The sequence below is a fragment of the Muscardinus avellanarius genome (assembly GCF_963383645.1).
Source record: "Muscardinus avellanarius genome assembly, chromosome: 7".
In the NCBI taxonomy this organism is placed as follows: domain Eukaryota; kingdom Metazoa; phylum Chordata; class Mammalia; order Rodentia; family Gliridae; genus Muscardinus; species Muscardinus avellanarius.
In genome coordinates, this window is record NC_137793.1 from 27,482,390 (window position 1) to 27,510,349 (window position 27,960).

The 27,960-nt window shown below is 37.4% G+C and overlaps 1 protein-coding gene across 1 annotated transcript; it reads right to left on the reverse strand.

The window, feature by feature from the left end:
• LOC308265025 (uncharacterized protein) lies at nucleotides 1-27,948 on the reverse strand (the record flags this gene model as incomplete). The annotated part of the gene is made up of 3 exons (XM_080698655.1): nucleotides 1-954; nucleotides 15,220-15,466; nucleotides 27,014-27,948. 3 exons carry the CDS (start codon nucleotides 27,946-27,948, stop codon nucleotides 1-3), a joined length of 2,136 nt encoding a protein of 711 aa, XP_080554781.1.
• Between the last annotated feature and the right edge of the window lie 12 nt (nucleotides 27,949-27,960).

The window sequence follows — 27,960 nt, forward strand, 5'->3', positions numbered from 1 at the left end:
TCATTCCTGCTGTGAACGTGTTCTACCACACAGCACCCTTGTGAGTGCTCCTTTGACCTCTGTGTTTCTCAGGCTGTAGATGAGTGGGTTTAACATTGGGGTGATAACTCCATAGAGCATAGAGATGAGTCTGTCTCTGGCGAGGGAGCTTTGACTGGAGGAACGTCTCATGTAGGTGAAGATGGCTGTGCCATAGAAAAGGCAGACCACAAGGAGGTGGGAGGCGCAGGTGGAGAAGGCTTTGCGTTTCCCTTCTGCCGATTGGATCTTCAGGATGGTGGAAATGATGGAGACATAAGAGATCAAGGTGGTCAGGAAGGCACCTGTCCCAAAGATGCCTCCTATCACTAGAGCAAGCATTTCTGCCATGTATGTGGATGAACAAGACAGGGCCACAATTTGTGGGATATCACAGTAGTACTGGTTAACCAGATTTGACTTGCAGAAGGACAGGCTGAAGGTGGACATGGTATGGATGAGAGAATTGAGAAACCCAGCTGCCCAGGTTCCAGATACCAGCTGCACACAGCGAATCCTGGTTATGATGAGGGTGTAACGAAGTGGGAAGCATATAGCCACGTACCGGTCATAAGCCATGACAGCAAGCAGGAAGACCTCTGTCCCCATCAGAGCCACTAGGAAATACAGCTGCAAAGCACACCCCACAAAAGAAATGCGGTGCTCCTCGGTCAGGAGAGTGTCCAGCATCTTAGGAACAGTGGTTGATGCACAGAATATGTCTAAGAGGGACAAATTTGCCAAAAAATAATACATGGGAGTATGCAACTTTTTTTCAGTCCCAATAGCCAAGAGAATGGCCCCATTTCCCACCAAGGTGACCTGGTAGATGATGGCAAAGACCACAAAGAGAGGGTAGCGCACCTTGGGGAGGTCAGAGAGCCCTATGAGGATAAACTGAGTCACTGAGGTAAGATTGTCCGTAGCCATGGCTCTCTAAAAGAGTCTTTCTGGAGGGAACAAAACCAACCGGTGAGGGACAAACCAAAGATTCTAGTGAAGAAAATTTCTTGCAATATAGCTGGTACGTGGTTGATGATGAATTATAACAGACCTATTTCAATGAGAGAATCCAGTTATTTGAATTAATATAAAAGACATATGTAAGTTATTTCTAACAATATTCACCCTAGTTCTTTGACAGGAAGAAATCTGAGTACCTAAAGAAAAAAGAGTGTGTGTGTGTGTGTGTGTGTGTGTGTGTGTGTGTGTGTGTGTGTTTTACTAGGGATTGAACCCTGGAGGCTTTCTACCTTCAAGCTACACCCCAAGTCTTTTTAATTTTTATTTTGAAACAGGGTCTTACTAGAGTTTCTGAGGCTGGCTTGAAACCTGCAATCTCACTATCTCAGTCTTTCAAATACTAAAATTACAGGTGAGTGCCACCATGATGGATTACTAAAGAGTCACTTTTGACCCTTCAGCTCCTTGGGGTACTTTACATCCCAGGGAAGATGAACTTGCCTTTCTCTCACTGGTTTTCTTCATCTTTGTGTTATTTTAGTGTGTTCATTTTAAGAACTGTTTCAGTGTTGATACCTCCAATGTACAGCACCAACATTGTGCTTTGTTTCTTTTTATATGCACTTCAATAAGCATTAGAAATTAACAAATGCACAAAAAGGTGGATAAACAACAGCTAAGGAATGAGTAGTGTTCCATCTGCTCTGAACAAATGCTTCCATTGTGAAGGGATCAGATTAAGAATGCTTCTGTAACTTCAGATCACAGATCACAATTATTTAAGCATAAACATTAACATGGTATTTTCACAGAGCTTAACGTAATGAAGTTCCATTCCACCTGAAAATATAAATAAATGGACCTCTTTGATATTGTCTGAATGTCACCTATACAAGAAAAAAACATATTCCTGTATCCAATTTTATTTTCTAATAAAATGTGCACATCTACTAAATTTAATGACATATAGGTATTGAAATTATATATACTATAACATATTGTCTTTATTTTTCTCATTTAATTTTCTAATTTTTATTTGTGTGTATATTAATAGCTCACATGAACACAATACTTAGAACTCTTCACAGCTGAATTAACTGAAGGTCTACATGTCAATTCTATGGATTTTTTCTGTCCTCTGAAAATTGATTTCTTTTTTAAAATATCACACATACTTGATTGAAAATTCAGAGAGAAACATACCTGAAAAATAAAATGTAAAAGTCACTTTCTATGATTCCTCTTCTTTTTTTTTTTTTTTTTGCCTGATGGAAGCTATTAATGGCTTCTTTGCTCAGAAAAAAGCATAAATAATAAAATTATTTATAATAATCTATTTTCACAAATGGAATAAAGTAATCTTCTATAACCATTTTTGTTACCGTGCAAGATTTGGATAAGAATCACTGAAACTACTTAGCATATGTTACTACTAAAACAAGATGAATATGTTACTACTCTTTCTACCAAGCTTAAATGAACATCAAATTCTTATTGTTGATCTCTTAAAATCATAAAGCATAGGGATGAAAATGGCTATAACAGTCACAGACAGCTTTGATACCACTTTTCTATCATGAAAAATAATTTTAGTGAGTGAATGAAATATTCAAAATTAGCTACCATGTCATTCTCAAATCCTCTAATGTCCAAGAGTCTACATAGTTATTCAATTTCATTTTGTCCACAATTTATATAGTAACACTTGAAAATAAAATAGCAACATTAGGAAATTAAAATGTAGTTTTCATGGGATATGTTTACAATAGAACTATACTCAGTCATAAAGAAGAACAAAATTATGCCATTTTCAGGAAAATGGATGGAATTGGAGAACATTATGCTAAGTGAGATTAGTTAGTCACAAATAGTAAAAAATCGGATACTCTTCCTAATATATAAAAACTAGGGAGAAAATGGGTCATAGGAAAAACTCCAGAAAAAGAAGAAGAAATCTTGGATAAGTAAAGAAGGCGCTCTAACTAAGGGAGATGGATGAGGGGAAGAGGGAAACGACCTAATGCACATGATGTGCTTTCACAAACATATCAAAGTCAATCACTGAGCAGAACATAAGGAGAGAGGGGGAGGAAATGGGGGAGGAATTGGGGAAGCACATAGGGGATGTGTGCATGTATGCCTCTATCATCTTGTACCTCATTAAGATGTATAATTACAATGTACCAATAAAGTAAAAATAAATAATCTAGCTCTATCAAAATAAAGTAGTCTATTTAGAATATATGTCCTGTTTCAAAATAAAAATAAAGAATAGGGCTGGGGGTGTAGCTTAGAGGTAGAATGCCCCTGGCTTCCATCCCCAGTACCACAAAAAAGAATATCTATTTCTATATTAAACACTCATTTTCTTTATGTATACACTGAATAATTGGACTAGTTTTTTTTTAAAAAAAATAAGAATTCTGAGACACCAAATCAATAACATTCACCTTAAAATGCATAACCTGAGCCAGGCCTGGTGCTGCACACCTGTAATCCTAGTACTTGGAAGGCTGAGACAAGAGGATTGTAGGTTTGAGTCCAGTCTTAGCAACTTGGCAAGACCCTCAACAACCTTGCAAGACTCTCCTTCAAAAAAATATTATAATAAAATAGAACTGGTGTTTTAGTGCAGAGGTAGAATTTCCCTGGGTTCCATTTCCAGTAACAAAAATAAAAAATTAAAAACAAAGCATAACCTCATCTTCATTCTATTTAAAGTTTCATTCTCAGCTTATGCCCTTCAAAAAATGATAACACAATTTCCTTAAATTTTTTACTTGCATGTTAAAATATGTTAAATCAAACTTAGGGCCTTGACATAGAAAAAACAGAATTTGTTTGTGGGAGAAAGAAATTTATATTAGCCTTCTCCTACTACTAAACAGAATTAAATCATAGGTACTTGCCATCTAGTTAGAATAATAAGAGTTATATTTAAAAATATATGTTGAAGGTAGAGTTTCATAAACTTTCTTATTTACTTAAGGATTTCATTGGTTATATATTACAGAACCAGAAAAAATCCTCATGGAATGCAGTCTATTTGTTCTTTGTGGCTACTTGGGGTAAATAGAAGCACATGGGTGCATAAACAATGCAGAAATCAGCATTGTCAAGGTTATACACGGCCAAATACAGAGTGGCAATCCACACCAGGTGTCTATGGTTAGGATAAGTGTATTAATAATGATCCAGAAATCAACTTTTCTCAGTATTTCTATGACTTACCCTTTGGTATAAATGTTTCATATATACAGCTTTTTTCTCACTAGAAGTCACCTTAATTTTCTAGTATATATAGAAAAAGAAGTAGTTAACTAAACAAAAGTATTACTGATTTTAGATGTTAAGAGAAAGCAAAACTTATAATGCATTTAGTATAATAAAATCAAGGAAAAAATACATTTACATTTTCTTTAAAAGCAGAGCTACTTTCCTTAAAGCTTTATTGCTAAAGAGGAAGTTATATGCCATTTCCTTTTGACTTATGGGTTGATACCTAATATACTAGAGTATTCACAAAGTCCTTCTAAAGCTTAATCTCCAGTCACTGGGTGACATCTTACTGCCTGTTAGTCTCATGGATCCAGTTTTGTGAGGAACAAAAATTCAGGTCCCAAAGTCAGAAACATTATTTAGATATTGCAATAATTTAATATAGATATGGTGGATATGCACCTATATGGGCATATTTTATTGGACTGAGTTTTTAAAAATTTAATTCAAAATTTAATGCTCCATTTTAACCAGTTCCTTAAGTATGCACATTTTCATACCATATTATCTTTATAAATATCCAGTTACCTTTTTAAAAGTCTAGAATTTAGTAGACACTTCTCTTGCCTTTTCAGTTCCTGTGGCTTCATCACCAATAACAAGTTTCAACAAGAAAAAAGCAAAATGCTCTAGCACATCAGTCAGTCAAACTCCTCCCGTATATATTATGCTTTGGTTGAGACATATTCTATGGCTTATGTATTCCCACCTCCCCTGTGGAAAAATAGCACAGCCTCTAGAGGGATTATCATTCTCTTCCTCCTAACTCTGACTACTGACCCAATAATAGGCACCCATAGCTAATCAATTTAATGCAAGCTTTAAAAGAACTCCAAATTGTAGAACATGGCAATTAATTATAATGGCTTAGGGAAAGATAAAGTAAATTTATTCTCCAATAAATGCATTGCCAGTCAAAAATAAAGAATAAATTGATATTTTCAAGATATTTTTCTGTAACCCGAATAATGATTTCTGTAAAATTTTACAATATCAGAAGTTGGTATAAATTTTCATTCTTCATATTAGGTTAAGCTTTAATACAATTTTTATGCAAAAGTGTGCACTTTTATATTGTTAAAATTATTTGCCATAAACATGAAAAACTGTGTTGTTAGATACAAAATGAATAAAATTTTATATATAGAGAAATTTGCAGCTTGTTTATACTCCCACCAGAAGACTATGAAAGATTTTACATTTCATAAATTGTTGTTAATATTTAGTGATATTAGACTTTCATTAACTTATTGGGAATAATATATCAAATACTAACAACAAGGGTTAAAATATTTAAATACTTGTTGGCTATTTTGATTTCAAGTACTATGAATTGCATATTAATAAATTTGTGTCTATTTTTGCTTTTGACATATAAGTAATGGATTTTTGTCTAGTATTATTTTTCTTATTTATTTATGGATCTTTTTCAGTTCAGAATATTGCAAGATATATGTGTTGGAACTGGGCATGATGGAGCATGCTTGTAATCCCAGTGCTTGGGAGGCTAAGACAGGAGGATCATAGGTTCAAAGCCATCCTCAGCAACTTAGTGAGGCTCTCAGCAACTTAGTGAGACCCTGTTTCCAAATAAAATATAAAACCCAGAGGAAGAAGGACCCTGGGTTCCATCCCTAGTATCACAAAAATAAACAAATAAATAAGTAAATAAATGTGTTGGTTATATTTTACATGTATCTTTTTTTTTTTTTTTGAGGTACTGGGGATAGAACCCACGGGTGTTCTACCTGCAAGCTACACCCCCACCCCAGCCCTATTTTTTAGTTAGTTAGTTAGTTAGTTAGTTAGTTGGTTTATTTATTTATTTATTTATTTATTTATTTATTTATTTTGTGAGTCTGGGGGATGGAACCCAGGGGTATTCGACCTCTGAGCTACACCTCCTGCCCTATTTTTTATTCTTTATTTTGAAAAAGGGTATCACTGAGTTGTGAAGGGCCTCGCTAAGTAGCTGAGGCTGTCTGTGAACCACAATCCTTCGGAATCAGCCTCCCAAATGCTGGGATTACAAGCATGCACCACCATTCCCAGCTACATGTATCTTTTAAATAATGTAAAACTTAATTTTATATTTACTTATTAATAATGTAATAAATTATATGATGTAATATGGTATATAAATGTAATAACTGCATTATTAATTTATTAGTTATTAATTTGTATTAAATTAATAGTCAATCATTTGTAAACTAGTCCATTTTAAATTATCATTGATACATGCTTGTGTTTTACAGAAACCCTTCTTGCAAGAAATTCATAAATATTTTATTATTTTCTCACACTGAATATTTCTTTTATATTTAGCATTGAATGTAGCTGAAACTTCACACACATTGTTTAAAGTACAGACTTAAGTTATCCTCTTTCATAAAGCCAGAATGATGTAGCACTATTCTGGATGTCAGCCATGATTCTTCTGCTTATTTATAATGCTTCTTCATTCCTGTCTTATGCTATATTGTACTTAATAATAAACCGTCTGTTCATATTCAAACAGCAACATTATTCTTCACTGATTACTAGTTTTCTTCAAAGCTGTTTTAAATAACCATGGTTATTTCATTTGGCTTATTTTAAGATCAGCTTATCAAGATTTCCTGATAGTTGATACCTTTAGACTTGCAGCACAATTTCATAAGAAATAGGTAATTAGATATTGCCTTCCCGTGTTTTCCTTTAAGCTGATGACTGATACAGCCATGGAACAATGCCCTGAACTAAGATATTGACCTGCTACAGTGGTTATCAATTGAACTACAGGCTATTTAGATTTTATTTTACTCTTCTTCTGACATTACTTTTGTATTTATTGTTGCATTGTAGTAATACATCTTAATAGGGTACAAGATGGTAGAAGCATATATGCCCACATCACTCATTTAGCCCTTCCTCACTTCCCACCCCATTCCCTCCCCTCTCCCTCCTTCTCATGATTGGCTTAGTGATTGACTTTGAAGCAAGATCCCAATTAGGATCTCAGGTGAGTTTTCTGTGTGCCCTACATCAACTCTGGTCCATGGCTGTTTGGGGTTTTTCTGGTATTGCACGGACACTTTTGGAAGAGTGCCCATCAGTCTGTCCAGTGTTTCTCAGTCCAAGTGTGCCTGATGTTTCCTCATGATTAAATTGAGAGTGTGCGTTCCTGGAAGGACTCTGTAGAGACAATGTGCTCTTCTCATGTGTCACTTGAAGGTCCCTAATACCAGTGTGATTTAGTAAGAGTGATTTCAACCTTGTTGGCTTAATGGAGATGATAATTGCCAGTGAAAGTTTACTATTTTTTCTTTTCTAATTACTAAATATAAAGCTATTTGAATGCTCTGTTTTGTCTTGAACTTTCAATTTTTTCTCTTTTTTTTTTTTTTTGGTGCTAAAATTTGACCCCCGGGGTGTTCTATCTCCAAGCTACACCTCCAGCTCTAGTCTATTTATTTATTTGTTTGTTTGTTTGTGTGTTTGTTTGTTTATACACAGAGGGCCTTGCTAAGTTTCTGAGGCTAGCCTTGAAACTGTGATCCTCATGTCTTAGCCTCCCAAGTACTGAGATTACAGGCATGAGCCATCACATCTGGATCTATTTATTTATTTTAAAACAAAGTCTCATGAGCCGGGCGTGGTGGCGCACGCTTGTAATCCCCGCGCTTGGGAGGCTGAGACAGGAGGATCGCACAGATTCGAAGCCAGCCTCAGCTACTTAGTGAGGCTTTCAGCAACTTAGTGAGACCCTGTTTCAAAATAAAATATAAAGGCCGGGCGTGGTGGCGCACACTTGTAATCCCCACGCTTGGGAGGCAGAGACAGGAGGATCGCATAGGTTTGAAGCCAGCTGTGCATGCTGGCTTAGGAGACCCTGTTTCCAAATAAAAATGTAAAAATAGATCTGGGAGTGTAGCCCGGAGGTAGAAGGGCTTCCTGGAACCCCAGTAATAAAATATAAAACAGGGCTGGGAGTATAGCTCGGAGGTAGAAAGCCCCTGGGTTCCACCCCCAGTACCACCAAAAATAAAAATAAATAAAAATAAAACAAAGTCTCACTAAGTTGCTGAGGCTGGCTTTGAGCCTGAAATCCTCCTGTCTCAGCTTCCCAAGTGCTGGAATTACAGGTGTGCATCACCACAGCCGGCTGCTCATTATTTTTTTTTGTACCCACTGGTGTATATTATTTATTGCAATTGGTGTGAGATGTTCCCCCATTATTTCTACATTTACTCGTTGAAATCCCTCAATAAGAAAGATTTTTGTGGTTCTCTACTTATTCACTTGCTCAGTTCTTTATTCATGTAATTATCAACTCCTGAACACTTATTTTATTCAGTGGGTTGTAATTCAATTCCTGGTTGCTGCTCAAGTTCTCATGTTGGCCACAGAGAACTCTTTCCCATGGACAATTTCCTTTTCAGACACTCCTTGCCTTATTGTTTCTTTTCTTTTCTTATATGACTTATATTTCCTACATCCAGCATCACAAGAGGCCCTAGGTTTGTCTCATATTTATCTTGCCTCAGCCTTGGCATCAGTCAATTTTCTATGGGTTTCTGTTTTCTTTTAATGGAGATAACAGAAATCAAGACTGGGGAGCCCATAGAATTTTGGATAAACTGAACTTCTTTGAACTCAGAGATTTTTTTAATCTTCCCATTCTTAGTGATACAATTATATAAGTACATGACATTATATAGTCACATGCATAAACTATTTTTAAACTCTTTTAGAATTTAATTAATTTCAGTAGTTTGGCCAAAGAATCCCTAATTAGAAGCTGGAGGAGGTTGTCCCCTTGGAGGTTGAGAGCATCGGGTCCACAGAGGTCATCAGAAGTGTGGCCAACCTTTTAAAAGAATCACTGCGTTCAGACCTGTGTGCATGCTCCGTAAGGGTAAATCTCACTGAAAGCCGGGCGTGGTGGCGCACGCTTGTAATCCCCGCGCTTGGGAGGCGGAGACAGGAGGATCGCGCAGGTTCGAAGCCAGCCGCGCTGGCGTAAGAGACCCTGTTTCAAAAATATAAAATAGGTCTGGGAGTGTAGCCCGGAGGAAGAAGGGCTTCCAGGAACCCCAGTACCACCAAAAAAAAAAAAAAAAAAAAATCTCACTTAAACATGACATTATGCATCTTACTGAAGAAAAAAGGAGAATCAAGGATTTTGTCAAGCCTCTATATTTTTCAATAGCTATATTTCTATTAATGAAGTTAGATGCATTGCCTCATTTCTCAGGTAATTTTATATGTGTCAATTTATATATTTCTCTTAACATTACTAATAAATAAATTATAGAAATGCTTGAGATAGGCTACAAAATCTTAAGTATACTTAAATATTTCTTTTTTGTGTGTGATACTGGGATGGAACCCAGGGGCCTTCTAACTCCGGGTTACACTCCCAAACCTATTTTATATTTTATTTGGAAACAGGGTCTCTTAAGCCAGCTGAGGCTGGCTTCGAACCTGTGCGATCCTCCTGTCTCAGCCTCCCAAGTGCGGGGATTACAAACGTGTACCACCACACCCAGCTCTTAAGTATACTTAATTCAGCTCCATATGATGTATGTGTGTTTACGGGGTAGATTATTTCAGATTCTAATGGTTATTTTAGGTAATTGGTTCTTCATTTTTTATTTATTTGTTTGTTTGTTTTGGTTATTAGTTTTTAAAATGCTCTCTGAAGATCTGCATTTCCCATATGGCCAAGGTCAAAAGATAAAAACATAATTTTTAAAAATCTCTTGAAATTAAGCAGCAGTTCTCATGATTTAAATATTTCTTGAGCTGGATTTAAGGGGTAACAAATCTACAAGCAGAAGAAAGTTATAGTGGCATTTCATAGAAATTAGACCATCCTAAGCAAAAATAATCTTCAAAATAGAAAAAAAATGTTGAGATATTCAGGATTTTATTTATTTTTTATAATAAGTAGATTTAATGAGTCATTAAAATGATAATGCTAATTATTTTTTAAAATTTTTTATTGGTGCATTGTAGTCATATATCTTAATAGAGTACAAGATATTTATCCTGACAGCCGGGCATGGTGATGCACACCTGTAATTCCAGGACTTGAGAGGACAAAACAGGAGGATTCCAGGTTTGAGACCAGACTCAGCAAATTAGCAAGACTCAGCATGCCAATAAGATCCTTTTCCAAAACAAAAAAAAATAAAAATAAAAAGGGCTTGAGATGTTGCTCAGAAATATGATGCTCCTGATCCCCCCCCTCACACACACACAAGCAAAAGAACAATTTACCATCCTGGGCTGGGACTGTGAGGTTATAACTGGGTGGTGGTGGAGTGCTTGCCCTACCATGCTGGAGGCCCTGGGGTCTCACAAAGTTGCAGAGGGCAGAGGCTGGCCTCAAACTTGTGAAAACAAGAAAAACAAGGCTAAAATAAGAAATCACATATAATTCAAAGCATTATCAGAGAAAGCAATTCGCATGAAATATTTCACTAAAATACTGGAAAATTATATAAACATCAGTGTAAGCAAATTATCATTACTATTCACATAAAAGGCAGAAAATCATAATTGCTTTTGTAATGATAAATAAATTACCATACTTATCAATTACAAACAAAAATGGAAATGCTAGCATTTTAATAATATATATAATATAAATTATGGTTATGTTAATATAATTCCTAAATTCTAAATTTTTCTTTGATGAAAATAAAGTAGTGTTGAGACTAGATCTTACTGTGCAAACTAATCTTAGTATTGAAAAGATAGAATCTAAACATATTGTTTATGATTTTCAATGCTTCAAAACAAGCATAGGTAAATAAATTGAAATTTAAAATAGTTATTTTAGGAAAAAGCAATTTTAGCAAAAGCTGTGAAAGCAAGTAAGCTTAGAAAAGTACCAGCTAGGATTTTGACAATTCATTAAATATTGAAATTTGTAGCTGGTTATGGTGGAGTGCTACTGTAATCCCAGTACTTAGAAGGCTAAGACAGAAAGATCATGAGTTTGAAGCCAGTCTCAACAATTTAGGCTCTCAGCTACTTAGTAAGACTTCTTACCAAATGAAAAATAAAAATAGTAATGGACTTGTAGCTCATAGGTAGAATACCCCTGGGTTCAATACACAGCACCACCACCAAAAAAAAAAAAAAGGAAAAACCATAATTTGTGCCTAGCAGATGATGCTTTTTAGGGAAGATTCAGACAGATACTTTTTACAAAAACAATAAAGTATGTGGATGAGGATGTACAGCGAGGAAACTGGTTATATGCAGCCAAAAGGAAAATGGAAATTTTTTGTCTTGAATCAGATCACATCTTTTATGGATGAGGATGTGTGGGAAAAGGAAAGGGCTCACAACTATGCTCTAAAGACCAACTGAAATAAAATAATGATGCAGGATAATTTATTTGGTCTCAGATTAAATCATGATCAAAAGCTCAGATCCATTCATTAAAATCGTTATGGAAACATTTTCCAGAGCCACCATTGACTGATATCACATTCATTCTGGGTTCCTGGTACCTAGAGAATGAGTGGAATTTTCAGACACAAAGGGCTGATACAGGCTTTCCTAGAGATTCTCTTAGATTCTGTATAGTATAACTATTAAAAAATGTAATGCCCAGGTAGAATTAGAAAAAATATTTTACACAACAGTGTAAATGTAACCAATAAATTGAAGATTGATGGACCTAATTTTATTTCAAATGCTTTATGTGCTTATTTCTCTTCTTCTCTGAGGGTTTAAAATAATAGGATATCAATAGTTTGGGAAAACAAAGTCCAAATAGAAATATATGCATTTAGAGCCAGGCATGGTGGCGCACGCTTGTTATCCCAGCATTCAGGAAGCTGAGACCAGAGGATCGTTGTTCTCGGACAGCCTCAGCTAATTAGTGAGGTCCTCCGCAACTGAGTGAGACCCTGTTTCAAAATAGAGAATAAAAAATAGGGCAGGGAGTGTAGCGCGAAGGTTGAATGCCCCTGGGTTCCATCCCCAAACCTGCAAAAAAAAAAAAAAAAAAAATATATATATATATATATATATATATATATATATATATATGCATTTATTTGATTTCAAGATACTTTATTTTATCCATTTCCTCAGCACTGAGTTCCTGATTAGAAAAGCCAGTACCATATTGTGTAATTCATACATGTGTCTTGAAACACAAGGAGCCTGGTCTGCATTATCAAAATGATCAAATATATTTTGGGAGATTTTGAGCTAAAGATAAAAAAGACATGTGGAGATGGTCTTGCCTTGTGTATGCCTACCTGGGCCCAACATGTGCTTCTTTTTTTTTTTTTTTCCTTTGATGTGTTGGAGATTGAACCCAGAGTCATTCTACCTCTGAGCTACATCTCTGACCATTCATTCATTCATTTATTGAAACAAAGTCTCCCTAAGTTGCTGAAGTTGGCCTCACACCTGCAATCCTTGAAGATCATGAGTAGTGTGTGAGGAAATCCTCTACATTGTGTGCTGTGCATTTACTTGCTCTTTTGCAAAGGCTGGACAGAATGGTAAAGTAGTCAGGGCAGGGGATGGCTAAGAATGGAGGATGAGGGAGGAGACTGGCGCCCAGGCCCCTGCCACCTGCCCTGGGGGTTGGGCTCCTACAACCCCCATTGCTTAGCTTGGTGAAAAGCCACACAAAACAAGCCACATCCTGTGCTCTGGTGCAAAGTCGTGTGCCATCCTCGAGCCATTCAAACTTTGTGAGTCATGAAGAAAAAGGAATCTATTAGAGACAGATGGAACAAGAACTAGAACCGGCATTGCCCTGGAGGGCACCAGGCCATGGACGCTTGCACCCTGGGACATAGTTTCATCACATATGACAGACAAAGGGATTCTCTCAAAGTGGAAATCGTTTTCTTTTTCTGATTCCCAAGGGCCAAGCCGGCATCCTGGTGGCTAAAAGGCATATTAGCAGTTGAACAGAACCCCATTTTGTCAGTTTGGAAACCCACTAATTAATAAACAAAATTAATAAAAATTATGTGCTAGTCTCCCTAGAACATCATATTACTTTCTGCCTTAGAAAGACTCAGCATTCGGGAACTTGTGTTCATTTAATGTCAGCCCTTCGGGGACATGATACCCCAGTACTTACTTCTCAATATAGAATCAAATAGTGTATGGGAGTCACGAACCTTGTGTCTGCAGAACAAATGATCCCAGTGAGAGGCTGAGCTTGGTCCAAGCATCTTTAGCATCTAAAATGCCCTCCAATTTTCAATATCTTGATCACTGAGGATTCCACATTTGTTTTTTTCCAGCTTCATTCAGGTATAGTTGACGATTTGAAATTGTTTTCAAGGTGCACAACTTGATTATATACATATACATATACACATTGTGAAATTTTGCAATGATCAAGCTAATTAATATATTCACATTTTAAAAGTATACTTGTGCCGGGTGTGGTGGCGCACGATTGTAATCCCCGCACTTGGGAGGAGGAGAAAGGAGGATCACTCAGGTTCGAAGCCAGCCTCACTGGCTTAAGAGACCCTGTTTCCTAATAAAAATATAAAAATGGGTCTGGGAGTGTAGCCCAGAGGTAGAAGGGTTTCCAGGAATCCCAGTACTAACAACAACAAAAAATGTATATTTGTACCTACATAGGTATTTTCAAAAAAAAGATGTCAGTGTCTAATTTTATATTCAAATAATAGTCTGAGGAAGATCTTATGTTTCTGAATCTTTGCATGTGTAAATATGCATTTATTTGATCCTATTTATTAATTTCTCTTTAAATGCATATGTAGATTTTCTGTACAGGTTTAGTCTTCTTCAAATATATGAATATAAAGGTTGATTGATTTCTGATGTCCAGGATTAATGAAAAACTAATGTCATTCTGTTTTATTTCCTTTTGACTTTCTCTAGGAGATAATATTATTTTGTTAATTGATTTATAAAAATTTTATGTTAGTGTTTCTCTTTGTGTTTCAATTAATATACCATCATGGGTTAGATTTTTTTCAGTCATGGAACTCATGGGAATTTTTTTCTAGAATTTTTTTTTCTTTTTGGTAATTTTGTTTGTTGACAAGTAAGAACTGGATATATTTATGAGATGAGATTTTCTGCTTTGATATGTTTCCAAAGTGGAATGTTTAGATAAGGCTAATTAATAAATCCATCTCCTTGTTACCATTTGGGGGTGTGAAACATTTGAGACCTACTTCTTTAGCAATTTGAAAATAAGTCTAAGTATACTTATTATCTTCCACAAATTGTTACCACCACCACCACCACCACCCATAAATCTTTTGGTGACATTCATAAAATTATTATCTAGACCAGAGATCCATTTCTCCTGCCATTCCTTCATAAATGATTTATCTAAAAATGTAGAAAAGCATTTTTTTCTTATCATTTCTTCAGACTGCATTCTTTTATGAAGATCCCCCATACATGTAAAATTAATACAGTTTATATGCTTTTCTCTTGCTAATTAGCCTTATAATAATTGGGGTCCTACATTACAGCAAAGATCACACACAAAACACAGAGATGAGGATCAACTTGTTCCCCTGCACACCTTTCTCACCGGGCCTGTGTTTTTTGGGTGCTTGTTCTTGGGATAGAGGACATTAGGATGTCTTATTCCTGGATGTGTAATAAAGCCCTCATTTCATTTTTTTTTGTGTGAAGCAGGATTGATCTTCTTCTATTTGGTCTGTGGCATCATCTTATCGTCATCCATCAATTGACTGCAGACGGCCACAGCACTTTGGCGGCATGGGCAACTTCACCATCATCACAGAATTCCTCCTTGAGGGGATCTCAAGCTCCCGGGAGCTCCAGATCTTGCAGGGTCTGCTCTTCTTCATGGTTTATGTGGGAGCTGTGACAGGGAACCTTCTAACCATTGCGGTCATTGTGACAGATCCTCGACTTCATTCTCCCATGTATTTCTTTATAGGCAATTTATCCCTCATAGATTTTGGTTACATTTCTGTTACTGTCCCCAGATCGGTCATTGACTCTCTGACAGGGAGGAGATGGATTTCTCTCCCAGCATGTGCCTCTCAGACTTTCCTCTTTATCTTCTTTGGGTCCACAGAGTTCTTTTTCCTCGTGGTCATGTCCTGTGACCGCTATGCTGCCATCTGCCACCCTCTTCACTATGGGCTCACAGTGACCCCGCGGCTGTGTGTGCAGGCAGCAGGGGGCTCGTGGGCCAGTGGGTTGGTCTACGCTGCCATCCACACAGGGACCATATTTAGACTCCCTTTCACAGAGTCCAACGTGATCCACCAGTACTTCTGTGACGTGCCTCAGGTCCTGAGCATCGCGGCTCAGGCCACACGGTCCTCAGAGGTGGTGGCCCTGGCTGTGAGTGCCGGCCTTGTTTTACTCTGCTTTGTTATCCTGCTCGTCTCCTATGTTAACATCTTCTCCACTGTGCTCCAGATGTGTTCCTCAGAGGCCCGAAATAAGGCCCTGTCCACTTGCTCCCCCCAGATCGCGGTTGTTATCCTATTTGTCATTTCCTCCCTGTTTGATTGCTTCAACCCCATTTCTCAAGTGCCCACACTCCAGAACCTTCTCACAGCCATGTTTTACTCCATGGTGTCCCCCTTCCTCAACCCTGTCATCTTTAGTCTGAGGAACAAGGAAATTAAGCGTGCTATGGTAAGGATGCTTAAGAGAGTCTTGTGGTTCCTGTGAAGAGCCTTTGTTAGTTTGAGTTGAAAATAGTGTTTTCATAATCAAAATGGAAAACAATTGTATATAACATGTTACCACAAAATTGAAAAAAGTGTTAATATTCCCCACTCTCTAGGTTGAATTTATCAGAAAAACCCAAGTGCCTACTGATGGAGAAGTAGATAAAGAATAATATGCATAGATATGTACCAGGCACAGAAAGATGACTAGTATATAATAAACCTAAGTTTTTATGTGTGGAATCTTAAAAAGTCAAATAACTAGAAGAAGAAATCCAGGTTTCCAGAACCTGGGATGAGAGAGAAATGGGGAATGTTAACAAACTTTCAGTTACAACATGAATAAATTCTGGAGACCTAACATAGACCTGGTGACTATAGTTAACATTATTGCATTCCGATTTAAAATTGTTCTCACTTCTATGCACACACAAATAATAGCTATAGGTGATGATGGATGTGTTAATTAATCTTATTTTACTAATAGTTACACTATATATACATGTCAAACTATTGCTTTTACACCTTGAATCTATACAACTATTATTTCTTTTCTTTTTTTTATGGTACTGGGGATGGAACCCAGTGGCGACCTCCAAGCTACACCTCTAGCCCTATTTTTTTATTCATTATTTAAAAGAGTCTCACTGAGTTGCAAAGGGCCTCACTAAGTAGCTCAGGCTGTCTGTTAACTGTGATCCTCCTGTTTCAGCCTCCCAAATGCTGGGATTATAAGCAATTATTATTTCTCAATTAAATTTTTTCTAAAGATAAAACCTAGGACACAAATATAATTTAATCGTTAATTTAGAAGACCATAGAAGTAGCCGGGCCTGGTGGTGCACATTTGTAATATCATTACTTGGGAGGCTGAAGTGGGAGGATCACAGGTTCGTGGCTAACCTCGCTACTTAATGAGGCCCTTCACAACTTGGGGGGGGTCTTGTTTCAAAATAAAGAATAAAAATAGAGCTGGGGAACATGGCTTAGAAGAAAAAAGCATAGGAAGCTAATTAATCTCAAAGAAAAGGGAAAAAAATAGGAAGAAAGTATTAGTGAAAAGTAAAGTTGAAAACACAATACTTTTTATACCTTTGTTGTTGTATTATCGTCTTATAGTCTCTCATCATAATGTAATAAGTAGTGATAGTCACACACACACACACTTATACACACACACACACACACACACACACACACACACACAGAGCAGTTGGTGAGTCCCCCCACTCCTTCTTTCTATATACGTGATTGAATCACCCTTTATATTCTCACATATGTACATAATGTCAGTAGAAATGTTTCCTTTGAAAATTCTCCCTCTTCCCCACCCTTCCCTAGACCAACCAACCTTGCTCCACTGGAGTTTCTCCTTCCTAAAGTTTCTCTTGTACCCCATTACTCCCTAACTTCTGCACATGAGAGAGAAACACATGACCCTTCACTTTCTGTGACTGGATAATTTTACTTAACATAATGTTTTCCAGAGCCATCTATTTTCTTGAAAATTACTTGATTTTTTCTTCTTTATTGCTGAGTAGATAAAATTCTATTGTGTGCATATCCCATAATTTTGTAGTCCATTCATCTGTTAATGGACACCTAGGTTGATTCCATGATTTGTTTATTGTGCACTGCTCTAAACATGGATATCCAAGTATCAATATAATATTCTGATTTCAATTCTTTGGAACTATGCTCAGGAGTAGTATAGCTATATCATATAGTAGCTCTGTTCCCAATTCTCTGAGGAACCTCCACACTGATCTCCATAGTCATTTGCAATCCCACCAACAGTGCAGAAGAGTTTCTGTTTCCTCACATCCTCGACAGCATTTATTGTTGTTTGACTTCTTGATGATTGCCATTCTTATTGAGGTCGGAGGGAGTCTCCGTGTAACTTTGACTTGCATCCTCCTGATTTCTAATGATATTGAATACTTTTTCAATATCATTTGTTGGCCATTTGAATTTCTTCTTTAGTAAAGTATCTATTTAGTTCAATTGATCATCTTTTGATTGAGTTGTTTTGTTAATTTTTTTAGTGTTAAATCTTTAACATTTTTGTATATTCTACATATTAGTCTTGTATCAGAAGAGTATCTGGCAAAGATCTCCCATTTTGTAGGCTTTCTGAAGACCTTTAATGGTTTCCTTTGAGGAACATAAACATTTTAGTTTAATGCCAACCCATCCATTAATTATTTCTTTAATTTCCTGAGTTTTGGGGGAAGTCTAGTTGAAAAAAAATTTAAGTATATTGTGTCTATATGTTGCAATGTTGAACCTCTAGTAACTTCAAAGTCTCTGGTCTATCTTCCAGGTCTTGTCTTTGAGCCATCTTGAGTTGATTCTTGTGCAGAATGAGAGGTAATGATTTGATTTCATTTTTCTACAAATGCATGACCAGTTTTCCCATCACTATTTGTTAAAAGGGTTATCTTTTCTACAGTGTATGTTTTTGGCACCTTTGTCAAAACATCAGTTGTTCTGTAGTTCATTGTTTTCTGCTCTGATTTTAATTATCCTGCCGTCTAATCTACTCTTGTTTTTTGAAGGCCTTGAGGTATGTCATTAAGTTGTTTACTTTGTGACTTTCTGTTTTTCTTATGTGGGCACTTGGTGTTATAAATTGTCCTCTTAAAACTGCCTTCAAAGTGTTCTATAGATTTGAGTATATTGTATCTGTATTTTGTTTAATTCTAGGAACTTTTTTTCTTTCTTTTAACAATTTTTTAATTGAACATAAATAGTATACATTTAAACTATATTTGGTGCCCTCTCCCCCCTGCCCCGTTTTCCCTTCCCCCCTCCCACCAATGGTTGTCCAGGTTAACCATGTCATATTTATAATTTTACACATGTTCAGATGTAGACCCTCATTAATCAAGATCAGCCTTCCTCCTCTCCTATCTTTCCATTCAAACTTTGCTGATATTTCCCCTCCATTATCTGGAGTCCCACTGGTATCCTCTGTGTTTCCTAGTTTGGGCATATTAGAGGAAACATATGTACCTTCTCTTTCTGTGCTTGGCTGATCTCACTTAACATAATGTTCTCTAGGGCTTTCCATCTTCTTGCAAATGATATAATTTTGTTCTTCTTTATGGCTGAATAGAATTCCATTGTGTGTATTTCCCAAAGTTTTGCTATCCATTCATCTGTTGATGGAGATCTGGGTTGGTTCCATATTATGGCTATTACAAATTGTGCTGCTATGAACATAGGTATGCATATGTTGCTGTATTTCTCTGAATTCAACCCCTTTGGAAAGATACCCAGGAGTGGTATAGCTGGATCTACTTTTATTTATATGATCTAGTCCTCATTCAAAAGTGCATCATTTAATCTCCTTGTATTATGTAATTCCTTTGGGTCTTCCTGTTGTTGATTTTTACTTTCATTTTATTATGATCTGAAAAGATGCACAGATTTATATTATATATTCTAGTACTTGCTTTGTAGCCCAGAATATTGTCTGTTATGGAGAAGGTTCCATGAGCAGCTGAGAAGAATGTGTATTCAGCTGTTGTTGTTTGGAATGTTCTGTATATATCTGTTAAGGCTATTTGATTTATAGTGTTCTTTAGGTCAGAAGAGTCTTTATTGGTCTTTTGTCTGGAAGATTGATCTAGTAGTATAAAAGGTGTGTTGAAATTTCCCAGTTTTATTGTATTGGGATCTGAGTCAATGTCCTGAAGAGTTTGTTTTATAAAAGTGCACCCACATTTGGGGCATAAATGTTTATTCTCATTATATTGTCTTCTTAGATTGTTTTTGATCAGTAAGAAGTGACCCACTTTTTCTCTTTTGATAACTTTAGCTTAAAGTTGGCTTGGTCTAATATGAGAATTGTTACTCCTGCTTGTTTTTGGTCTCCAGTTGCATGGAATATCTTTTTCCATTTTTTTTCATCTTTAGCCTATGAATATCTTTGCCTGTAAGGTGAATTTCTTACAAGCAACATATAGTTAAATTATTCTATAATCCATATACCAGTCTACATCTTTTAATTGGGGAGTTCAGATGTTTGATATTCAATGTTATAATTGAAAGATAATTTTTGTTTTCTGTCATTTTTGTTTTCTATTTTTTTATTGGTGCACTGTATTCATACATCATAGTGGGATACAAACTTTTGTAGACATACATGCACACATTGCCCAGTCAGCCCCGACCCGATCCCCACCCCATTCTCTCCCCATCCCTCCCTCCCATGCTTGGCTTAGTGGTTGACATCTAGTATTATAGCAATTTATCCAAAATTAAAAATGATAATCTCACATAACAGTTTCATTTGTCTGATACCAAGCTTTTGATGACTTAAAGATATCATTTCAATATTTCTTTTTACTTTCTTTCTTACCAGAGAATATTTTTTCTATTTTTTTAGGTGAAACTATCATATATTTATATATTTATTTTTCAGAAAAAAAAATCTATCCTAATATGGAATATGGACTCTAGATACCCAAAACGATCTTGAAAAAGAACAAAGCTAGAAGATATATATTTTCTGATTTCAAACCAAATAAAGCTACAATAATTGAAACAGTGTACTACTATTCTAAAGGCAGATATATAAACCATTGGAGTTAAATAAAAGCCTAGAGCTAAATTCTTCCCTATATTGTCAAGTTATTTTTGAAAAGGTTTCCACGAACATTTGGTGGAGGAAATAATAATCTTTTAACTAAATATTGTTGAAACATATAATTACATGGAAAAGAATAAAGTTGGACCCTTACCTAATCCCATATACAAATATTAACTCAAAATAGATAAAAGACCTAAATATAAATCTTAAGACTATAAACTTTTAGGAGAAAATCTGGGTCATAAAACCACACAACACTGAAATTGGCAGTGATTTCTTGGGTATGATTTCAATGGCACAGGCAACAGAAGAGTATACAAACTCCCTAAAAATAAAAAAAATATTGTATATCCAAAGACAATGTAAACAGAGTTAACAGTTACTAATAGAATGGGATAAAATATTTCCAAATGCTATATCTGAAGGTGTATTAATATTCCAACTAGAAATCCTAAAAATTAACAATAAAGGCAAACAATACCATTTAGAGATAGGTAAAAGACTAACATAAGTAATGAATCTCCACAGATAACCAATCTTAGTTGACTGTTGGATGGAAACTCTTGTTTCTCTGGTTCTGGTGTGTGTTACTATTTCTTCTTTGTAGGTAATCTCTTTGAGTATTTTCTCTAGTGCTGGTTTTGAAGACAAAAATTCCTTCAGTTTCTGTTTGTCATGGAAGCTTCTTATTTCTCCATCTAATTTGATAGAAAGTTTTGCTGGGTAGGAAATTTTTGGCTGGAAGTTGTTTTCTTTCAGAGTTTGGAATATGTTACTCCAAGCCCTTCTGGCTCTCATGACTTGGTTTGGGAAGTCTGGATTTATTCTAATTGGCTTGCCTCTGAATGTCACTTGGCCCTTTGCTTTTGTTGCCTTTAAGATTCTCTGCTTGGCTTCCACATTGGTCATTTTGACAATTATGTGGCGTGGGTATCCTCTTCTCTGATCCTGTCTAAAGGGAGTTCTATAAGTTTCCTGGATCTGTGTATCAACCTCTTGCTCTATGTTTGGAAAATTTTCTGCTATTACTTCCTTGAAGAGATTGTTGATCCCTTTGGTTTCACTTTCTTTTCCCTCCTCTATTCCAATTATTCTTAGGTTAGCTCTCTTAAAATGGGCCCTCATTTCTTCAATATCAGATTCCTGCTCTCGGATATTTTTTCCTAGATTAGAAACTATGCGTTCATTTTTTGAATGATCATCTTCTAAGAGCGAGATTCTGTTCTCTATGTGTTCTAATCGGTTGTTTGTGCTTTGAATTGAGGCCTTTACTTCATTAATTGCGTCCTTTATCTCTTTTTGGCTCTCTCTGAGTTCTTTTCGAAGCACCTCTATTATTTCTACAGTTATTTTCCTGATTTGATCTTCTAGAAATCTCTGATTTTCTGTTTTATCGGGTTCTGATGTTGTGGGGTTGTGGGCATTCATTGCTCCAGTATTATTCCTCTTTCCCATGATTTTGGAAGTTTGTGCCTTCTCTGGGTTCTTCCCTTGGGTCACTATGACTTCACTTAAGGTGTTCTGGATCTCGAGTCAGTAGTATCTCAGACCCCACTACTCCTTTACTGGGTTGTATCACAGAGTCTCCGACCCAGAGAGTTGATAGAGGCTGCTTTAGACTGTGGGGGGTGCCAGGTTGCACATTCTCCTATGGTGTGATATCTCTGCCACTGCCCCTCCCCCACTGGGTCAAGTCCCAGGGAGTACAGTACTGGGATTTCTCCCCTGTGACCCGCAATTTGACTCACTGTTCTTGAGTACGCAGATGTAGCTGTACTGGATTCGGTGAATTCTCTGCTGCTGCCGCCGGTGGCAATATGGCGCCGCTGCTACGCCCTCGGCCATGAGGCTGGCATATTTCTTCTTGGTTTTGATTTCCACTCTGAATCCCTGTGGCGTGTGCTGAGCTCAGCCACTGGGAGCTTTAGATTTTACCTGCGGCGAGAAATCCCGCCTGGCTGTTCAGCAGCGGCTCACCTCAGCTTGCTGTAGCCATCCGGTGAAGTCGCCGCTGCCGCCGGCAGTATGGCGCTTCTGCCGCAGCCTTGGGTGTGAGGCCAGTGTATCTCCTCTGTGGCTCTGAGCTCTGTTCTCAGTCTGCTTTCTCTCTGGAGCCTGGTGATTTTTTTGTTTCTCTGGTGATGGTGTTTTCTGGCTATGAAAGGCACTAATTTTGTGGTAATGGAGACTGGTTGTTAGCGGGGCTCTTAAGCCCCGCTTTTCTCGGTCACCATGTTCCCGGAAGTCCTGTTTTCTGTCATTTTGAGTTATATTTTCTGTTTCATATAGTGCTATTTCTCCTCTGCTTATTTGTTTCTCTGTTAGAATTTTCTCCTTTATTTATTGTTTTTGTGGTACTGGGGATGGAACCCAATTATTCTACCTCTGAACTACACCTCCAGTTCTATTTTTTTATTCTTTATTTTGAAACAGGGTCTCACTGAGTCTCACTGAGTTGCAAAGGGCTTGGCTGAGTAGCTAAGGCTGTCCTCAAACCATGATCCTCTTATCTCAGCTTCCCAAATGCTGGGATTATAAGTATGGGGCATTATGCCTGGCCATAATTTGCTCCTTCTCTAGTTCTAGTTTTTATTTCTTTTTTCTTCTTTGAATTTTATTTCTTTAAGTATTTTCTCTATTGCCAGCTGGGTAGTCATGAATTCTTTTACTTTCTGCTTGTCTTGGAAGGTTTTTATTTACCCGAAAATGCAACATGTTACAAATGTCAAACAATGGGAAAGCTTGAGGCTTTTGAGTCTTTATAGACTAAATATTTATTAAAAGAAAACTGATAGCTTTTCCATTAATTAACTTCAGCCTTCTTCTCCCCTACCCTTTCTTTCTGGCTTTGCTGAGGTTTCCCCTCCATTATCTGGAGTACATCTGGTATCCCTAATACTCCCTAGCTTGAGCATATTAGAGAAAACATATGTATACATGTGAATATAACATTGTTAACCTGAACACCCAGTATTGAAAAGGAAGAAAAAGGGAAGTGGGGGAAGGGGAGGGCGCCAAATATTGTGTGAATATATGGTCCACATGATCCACATTGTCAACATGATCCACATTATGATGTGAGACTATAGTGCACTAATAAAATAAAAAATAAAGTAAAAAAATAAAACTGGTGAGACTGCTCAGTGGATGTAGGGAAATCACTAACTGCTACACAGTAACTGTCTCTGGAAGCTCCATACATCTTTCTGTGCAGGACACTACCATTCCTGCTTCCTCTGAAAGATGTCCCCATGACAGCCCAATCCAATGTAACTTTTCTTTTCAGTCACTATCCCAACAGTCCATAGCAAAGCAGGATATGCTATTAATCTAACTTATTTATGACAGTTCCTCAATTATGAGATTGCTTAGGGCCTACAGCACTGACTCCAGCCAGGCATTGAAAACCCTGAACATTTCTTTCTCTTTGCAGTCCAATGACCTTGATGACCTTTGTATTTCCAAGTTCCAACATGTTGGTTACCAAGATAACCATTCAGTTTTAATTTTCCAAGTCCTTTCCATCACAAGGCAAGTTATTCTAGGTTGTTTTACATTGCATACCATGGATTATTAGTATATGACTTTTTTAGAGATGGAATTATTCTTAGCTTAGAAATAAGCAGAAAATATAAAGTCTCTAAAATGGTCTGTTGTTTGCATCAGTTAAAAGAGTAACTACTCACCCAGGCAGAATTCAGTATAAAAGGAGCCCTACTAGGCATAAAATTTTAATCAAAGAGAGTTAACATGAATTATCCTACAGTTAGTGGAAAGATGGAGGAAACGGCATAATGGTGCCCACAGAACCATTAGGAACATATACACAAGGAAACCCTTCCCTTTAAGGCCACTTTTAGTAATTATTTTTTAAGAGCTCACACCTATAGACCAATTCTGATACCAGGAAGCTCTGGCAAAGAAATCACTATCATCAGTGCTAAAACCATAATGTCACTTCAGGCCCAGAAAGTTGGAGGATGGGCACAGAAAAAATTGTTGTAGTACTGTCAGTGTCTAGTGCACTGGAGACCCAAGGGTAGAGCCGTGCTGAACACAGGACACAGGCAATGCAGTTTCATGTACTGCATGTTTTATTGAGAGAGCAATCAGACTTTTATAGAGAAAGCTTCTATTGGTTACACTGACGAATTAGCTATTTCAGACATTACAAGGTTATCTTAAAGCAACAATGGATGTGTATAAGTAAAGCCAAATGACTAATCTCAAACTTAAAGCAACTCTTTGTTTTACAAATAGAAGCAAGGAACACCTGTGATCGCTCGTAACATTTCATGCTGTATATCATACCAATAAGTTTTCTGAGATGTCTGGACTGGGAAGGACATGCAAAGAGGCCTGGAGCTGCTTCCTGACCTTCAAGGGAACTTGGTAAAACCCCTAGCTCACTGATTTAGGAAGTATGCTTGCCTCCCAGCCTGTCATTCCAAGCTGCTTCTCAGGAGCCAGAGTTGCTTCGTTAACCCTTTAAGCAGGAGCCTGCATCTCAGTACTCTCACATAGTACAGAAACACAATTTCTGATATAGCTGTCAAAACAGAAAGCCAGCTAAAGATACTGGATGGGTGCTAGCCACATTGTCACTTCAAAATCCAGCATGAGTGCACATACTATTCATATTCTCAGGCCCAAAGAGAACCTATAAATTGAAAATTGGTAACCTTTGGTTAGTTTTGTTCAATACAAAAGAATAATATGGAGAATAGACCAAAAATACATTATTTTTTTAAATGAGTAGTACTTTTTCTATTTCAGTATTTTACCTCAAAGAATGAGATTCTCAATTCAATTATCATCTTCAATTCAATTCTTATAATTTATGAAATCTATTTATCTAATTTTTTAAAGCCTTGCTAAGTTACCACTATTACTGAATTTTGCAAATGTTACAGCAATATAACGCCTCCCAGACCATGAAAGAAAACATCATCATCTCCCAGCACCATTCTTTCCCTTCTTCCTGGCAATAAACCTTCAACACTGAGCTCTCTCCTGATGTCTATACAGGGATCTGTGTCTGTTTTGAACGTCATAAAGAAATCTCATTTTACCTCTTTGGATAGCTAATAATTTCCACTCTTTGAAATTCATCCTGTTAATACATGTAAGTGCATTACTAGTCCAAGTCCTCCAAGAAAAATATACCAATATAGAAATAAATATGCAAACATTTTGCCTGATGGATAAAATGAGCAGGAATCTAGGAAAGCCAGCACTCTATAATGCATGATTCAATTTGACACCAAGTAAAGAAAAAGTCCTAAAACATGAGCCACATCCAGCCTAAAGCTGATTCAGAAAGGTGTCAGGGAACCCTTGGAGCAAAGTTGGCCTTGAAGAGATGTCCCATAGCCAGACATGATGGCACACATTTGTAATCTCAGTACTTGGGAAGCTGAAACAAGAACATCACACGTTTGCAGCCACCCTCAGCAACTTAGTGTGGCCCTCCACAACTTAGTGGAGCCCTGTTTCTAAATAAAAATAAAATAGGACTGGGGTATAGCTCAGAGGTAGAATGTCCCTGAGTTCAATTCATAGTACCAAAGAGAGAGAGTGATGCCCCACATCTCCTGAGATGTCTAACTAGTTTTCACACAGTTGTGGTGAGAGTGGTCCAAAGAAAGCAGGGATTTGGTATAAATTTAGTGAGGCAAATCTTGGACTTCATTGGTTCCTCATATATGAAAATTGCTGGGTTTATGTATATATGACGTGTGTGATTTCTGAGTCACAGATATGAAATGTATATTTACTTGCTTGAAATAAAACACACTGCACAAGGGTGTCAAGACCACACAATGGGGAAAAAACAATCTTTCAATAAATGGTAAGATTTGAAATCTTACTCTATACTATAGATAGTATTTGTATATATATGCTATATATAGATATAGTATCTATAGTATATATCTATATATACTATATATAGATTTAGTATCTATACTATAGATAAAAATCAGATCAAAATGCATAAAAGATCTAAAAATAAGATCTAATACTATAAATCTCTTATGAGAAAACACAGAGGAAAAATAATGAGAGTGCTAAATTCTGTCAAGATTTGAACTCCATTTTGCCCTCTTCACACAACCCTCTGTGAGCAAGACATGAAAGAGACATTTCTCCTGTCTGTACAGAGGTGGTAGGATGAAGGGCAGAAAAGTTAATGTGATTTTTCTCCTCAGCCCTTTTCAGGTTCACAATAAAAATGCAAACTGACTGAGATGGCACTGAGGATCACTCCCCATTTCATCTTTAAGTGGCAGATAAAGCTGGAAGGAGGGCAGGCATGAAAATGGCCACAGTGGACAAAAGACATTCCACGGCAGAGACAGACAAATCTCTTGCCTCTTAATCTCTTGCCTTATGAATGGACAGTCTGACGCATTGGCAGAAGGGCAGGCGGCACAGCACAGCCACGTGTGAGCCCTGTGCAGGGGAGTACGCTCAATACAGGAAAGAGCGTTTACTTGACAGAGCAAAGAGCTTTTTCAGAGCAGTCTGCATGTCTGTGTTTCTCAGACAGTAGATGAGGGGGTTTAGGCTGGGCGTGAGGATGGAGTAAGACATGGACAGCAGCCGACCTTCAGTGGAAGAGTACTGGGATGTGGGGGTCAGGTAGGCAAAGCTCCCGGTGACATAAAACAGAGTGACAGTGGCCAGGTGAGAGGAGCAGGTGGACAAGGCCTTTCGACGACCTCCAGCAGAGCGTAGCTGAGATATGGTGGCCAGGATGAGCGCATAGGAGATCATAGTGAGGGCGAAGGCCCCCAGGATGACACAGCCTCCCACCACAAACCCAACGCGCTCATGGGTGTGGGAGTCGCTGCAGGAGAGACGCATTATAGGAGGGCTGTCACAGAAGAAGTGGTCAATGACGTTGGGCCCACAGAACAGCAGGGAGAAGGTGTTGATCGTGTGGAAGACAGCATAGAGAGCTCCACCCAGCCAGGCTGCAAGGACCAGCTCCTGGCACAGTGTCTTGCTCATGAGGACTCTGTAGAGAAGAGGCCTGTAGATGGCCAGGCAGCGGTCGTAGGCCATGGATGTGAGCAAAAAGCATTCGGAAGCACACATTGTCACAAACAGAAAGAGCTGAGCCACACATTCCCCAAAGGAAATGGTCTCAGAACCTGTCAGCGCATTGGCCAATGCCTTAGGGACGGTGACTGAGGTGTAGCACATATCCAAGAAAGACAGGTGTTTCAGGAAGAAGTACATGGGTGTGTGAAGGTGGCTGTCTCTGATCACAGCTGCAATGATGGAGGTGTTCCCCAGGAGGGCAAACAGATATATGAAAAGGAAAAACAGTATGCTAATGAGCCTCATCGCAGGCATGTCTGAAAAGCCCTTAAGAACAAATTCAGTCACAGTGGTCTCGTTTACCATTTCTTTTCCAAG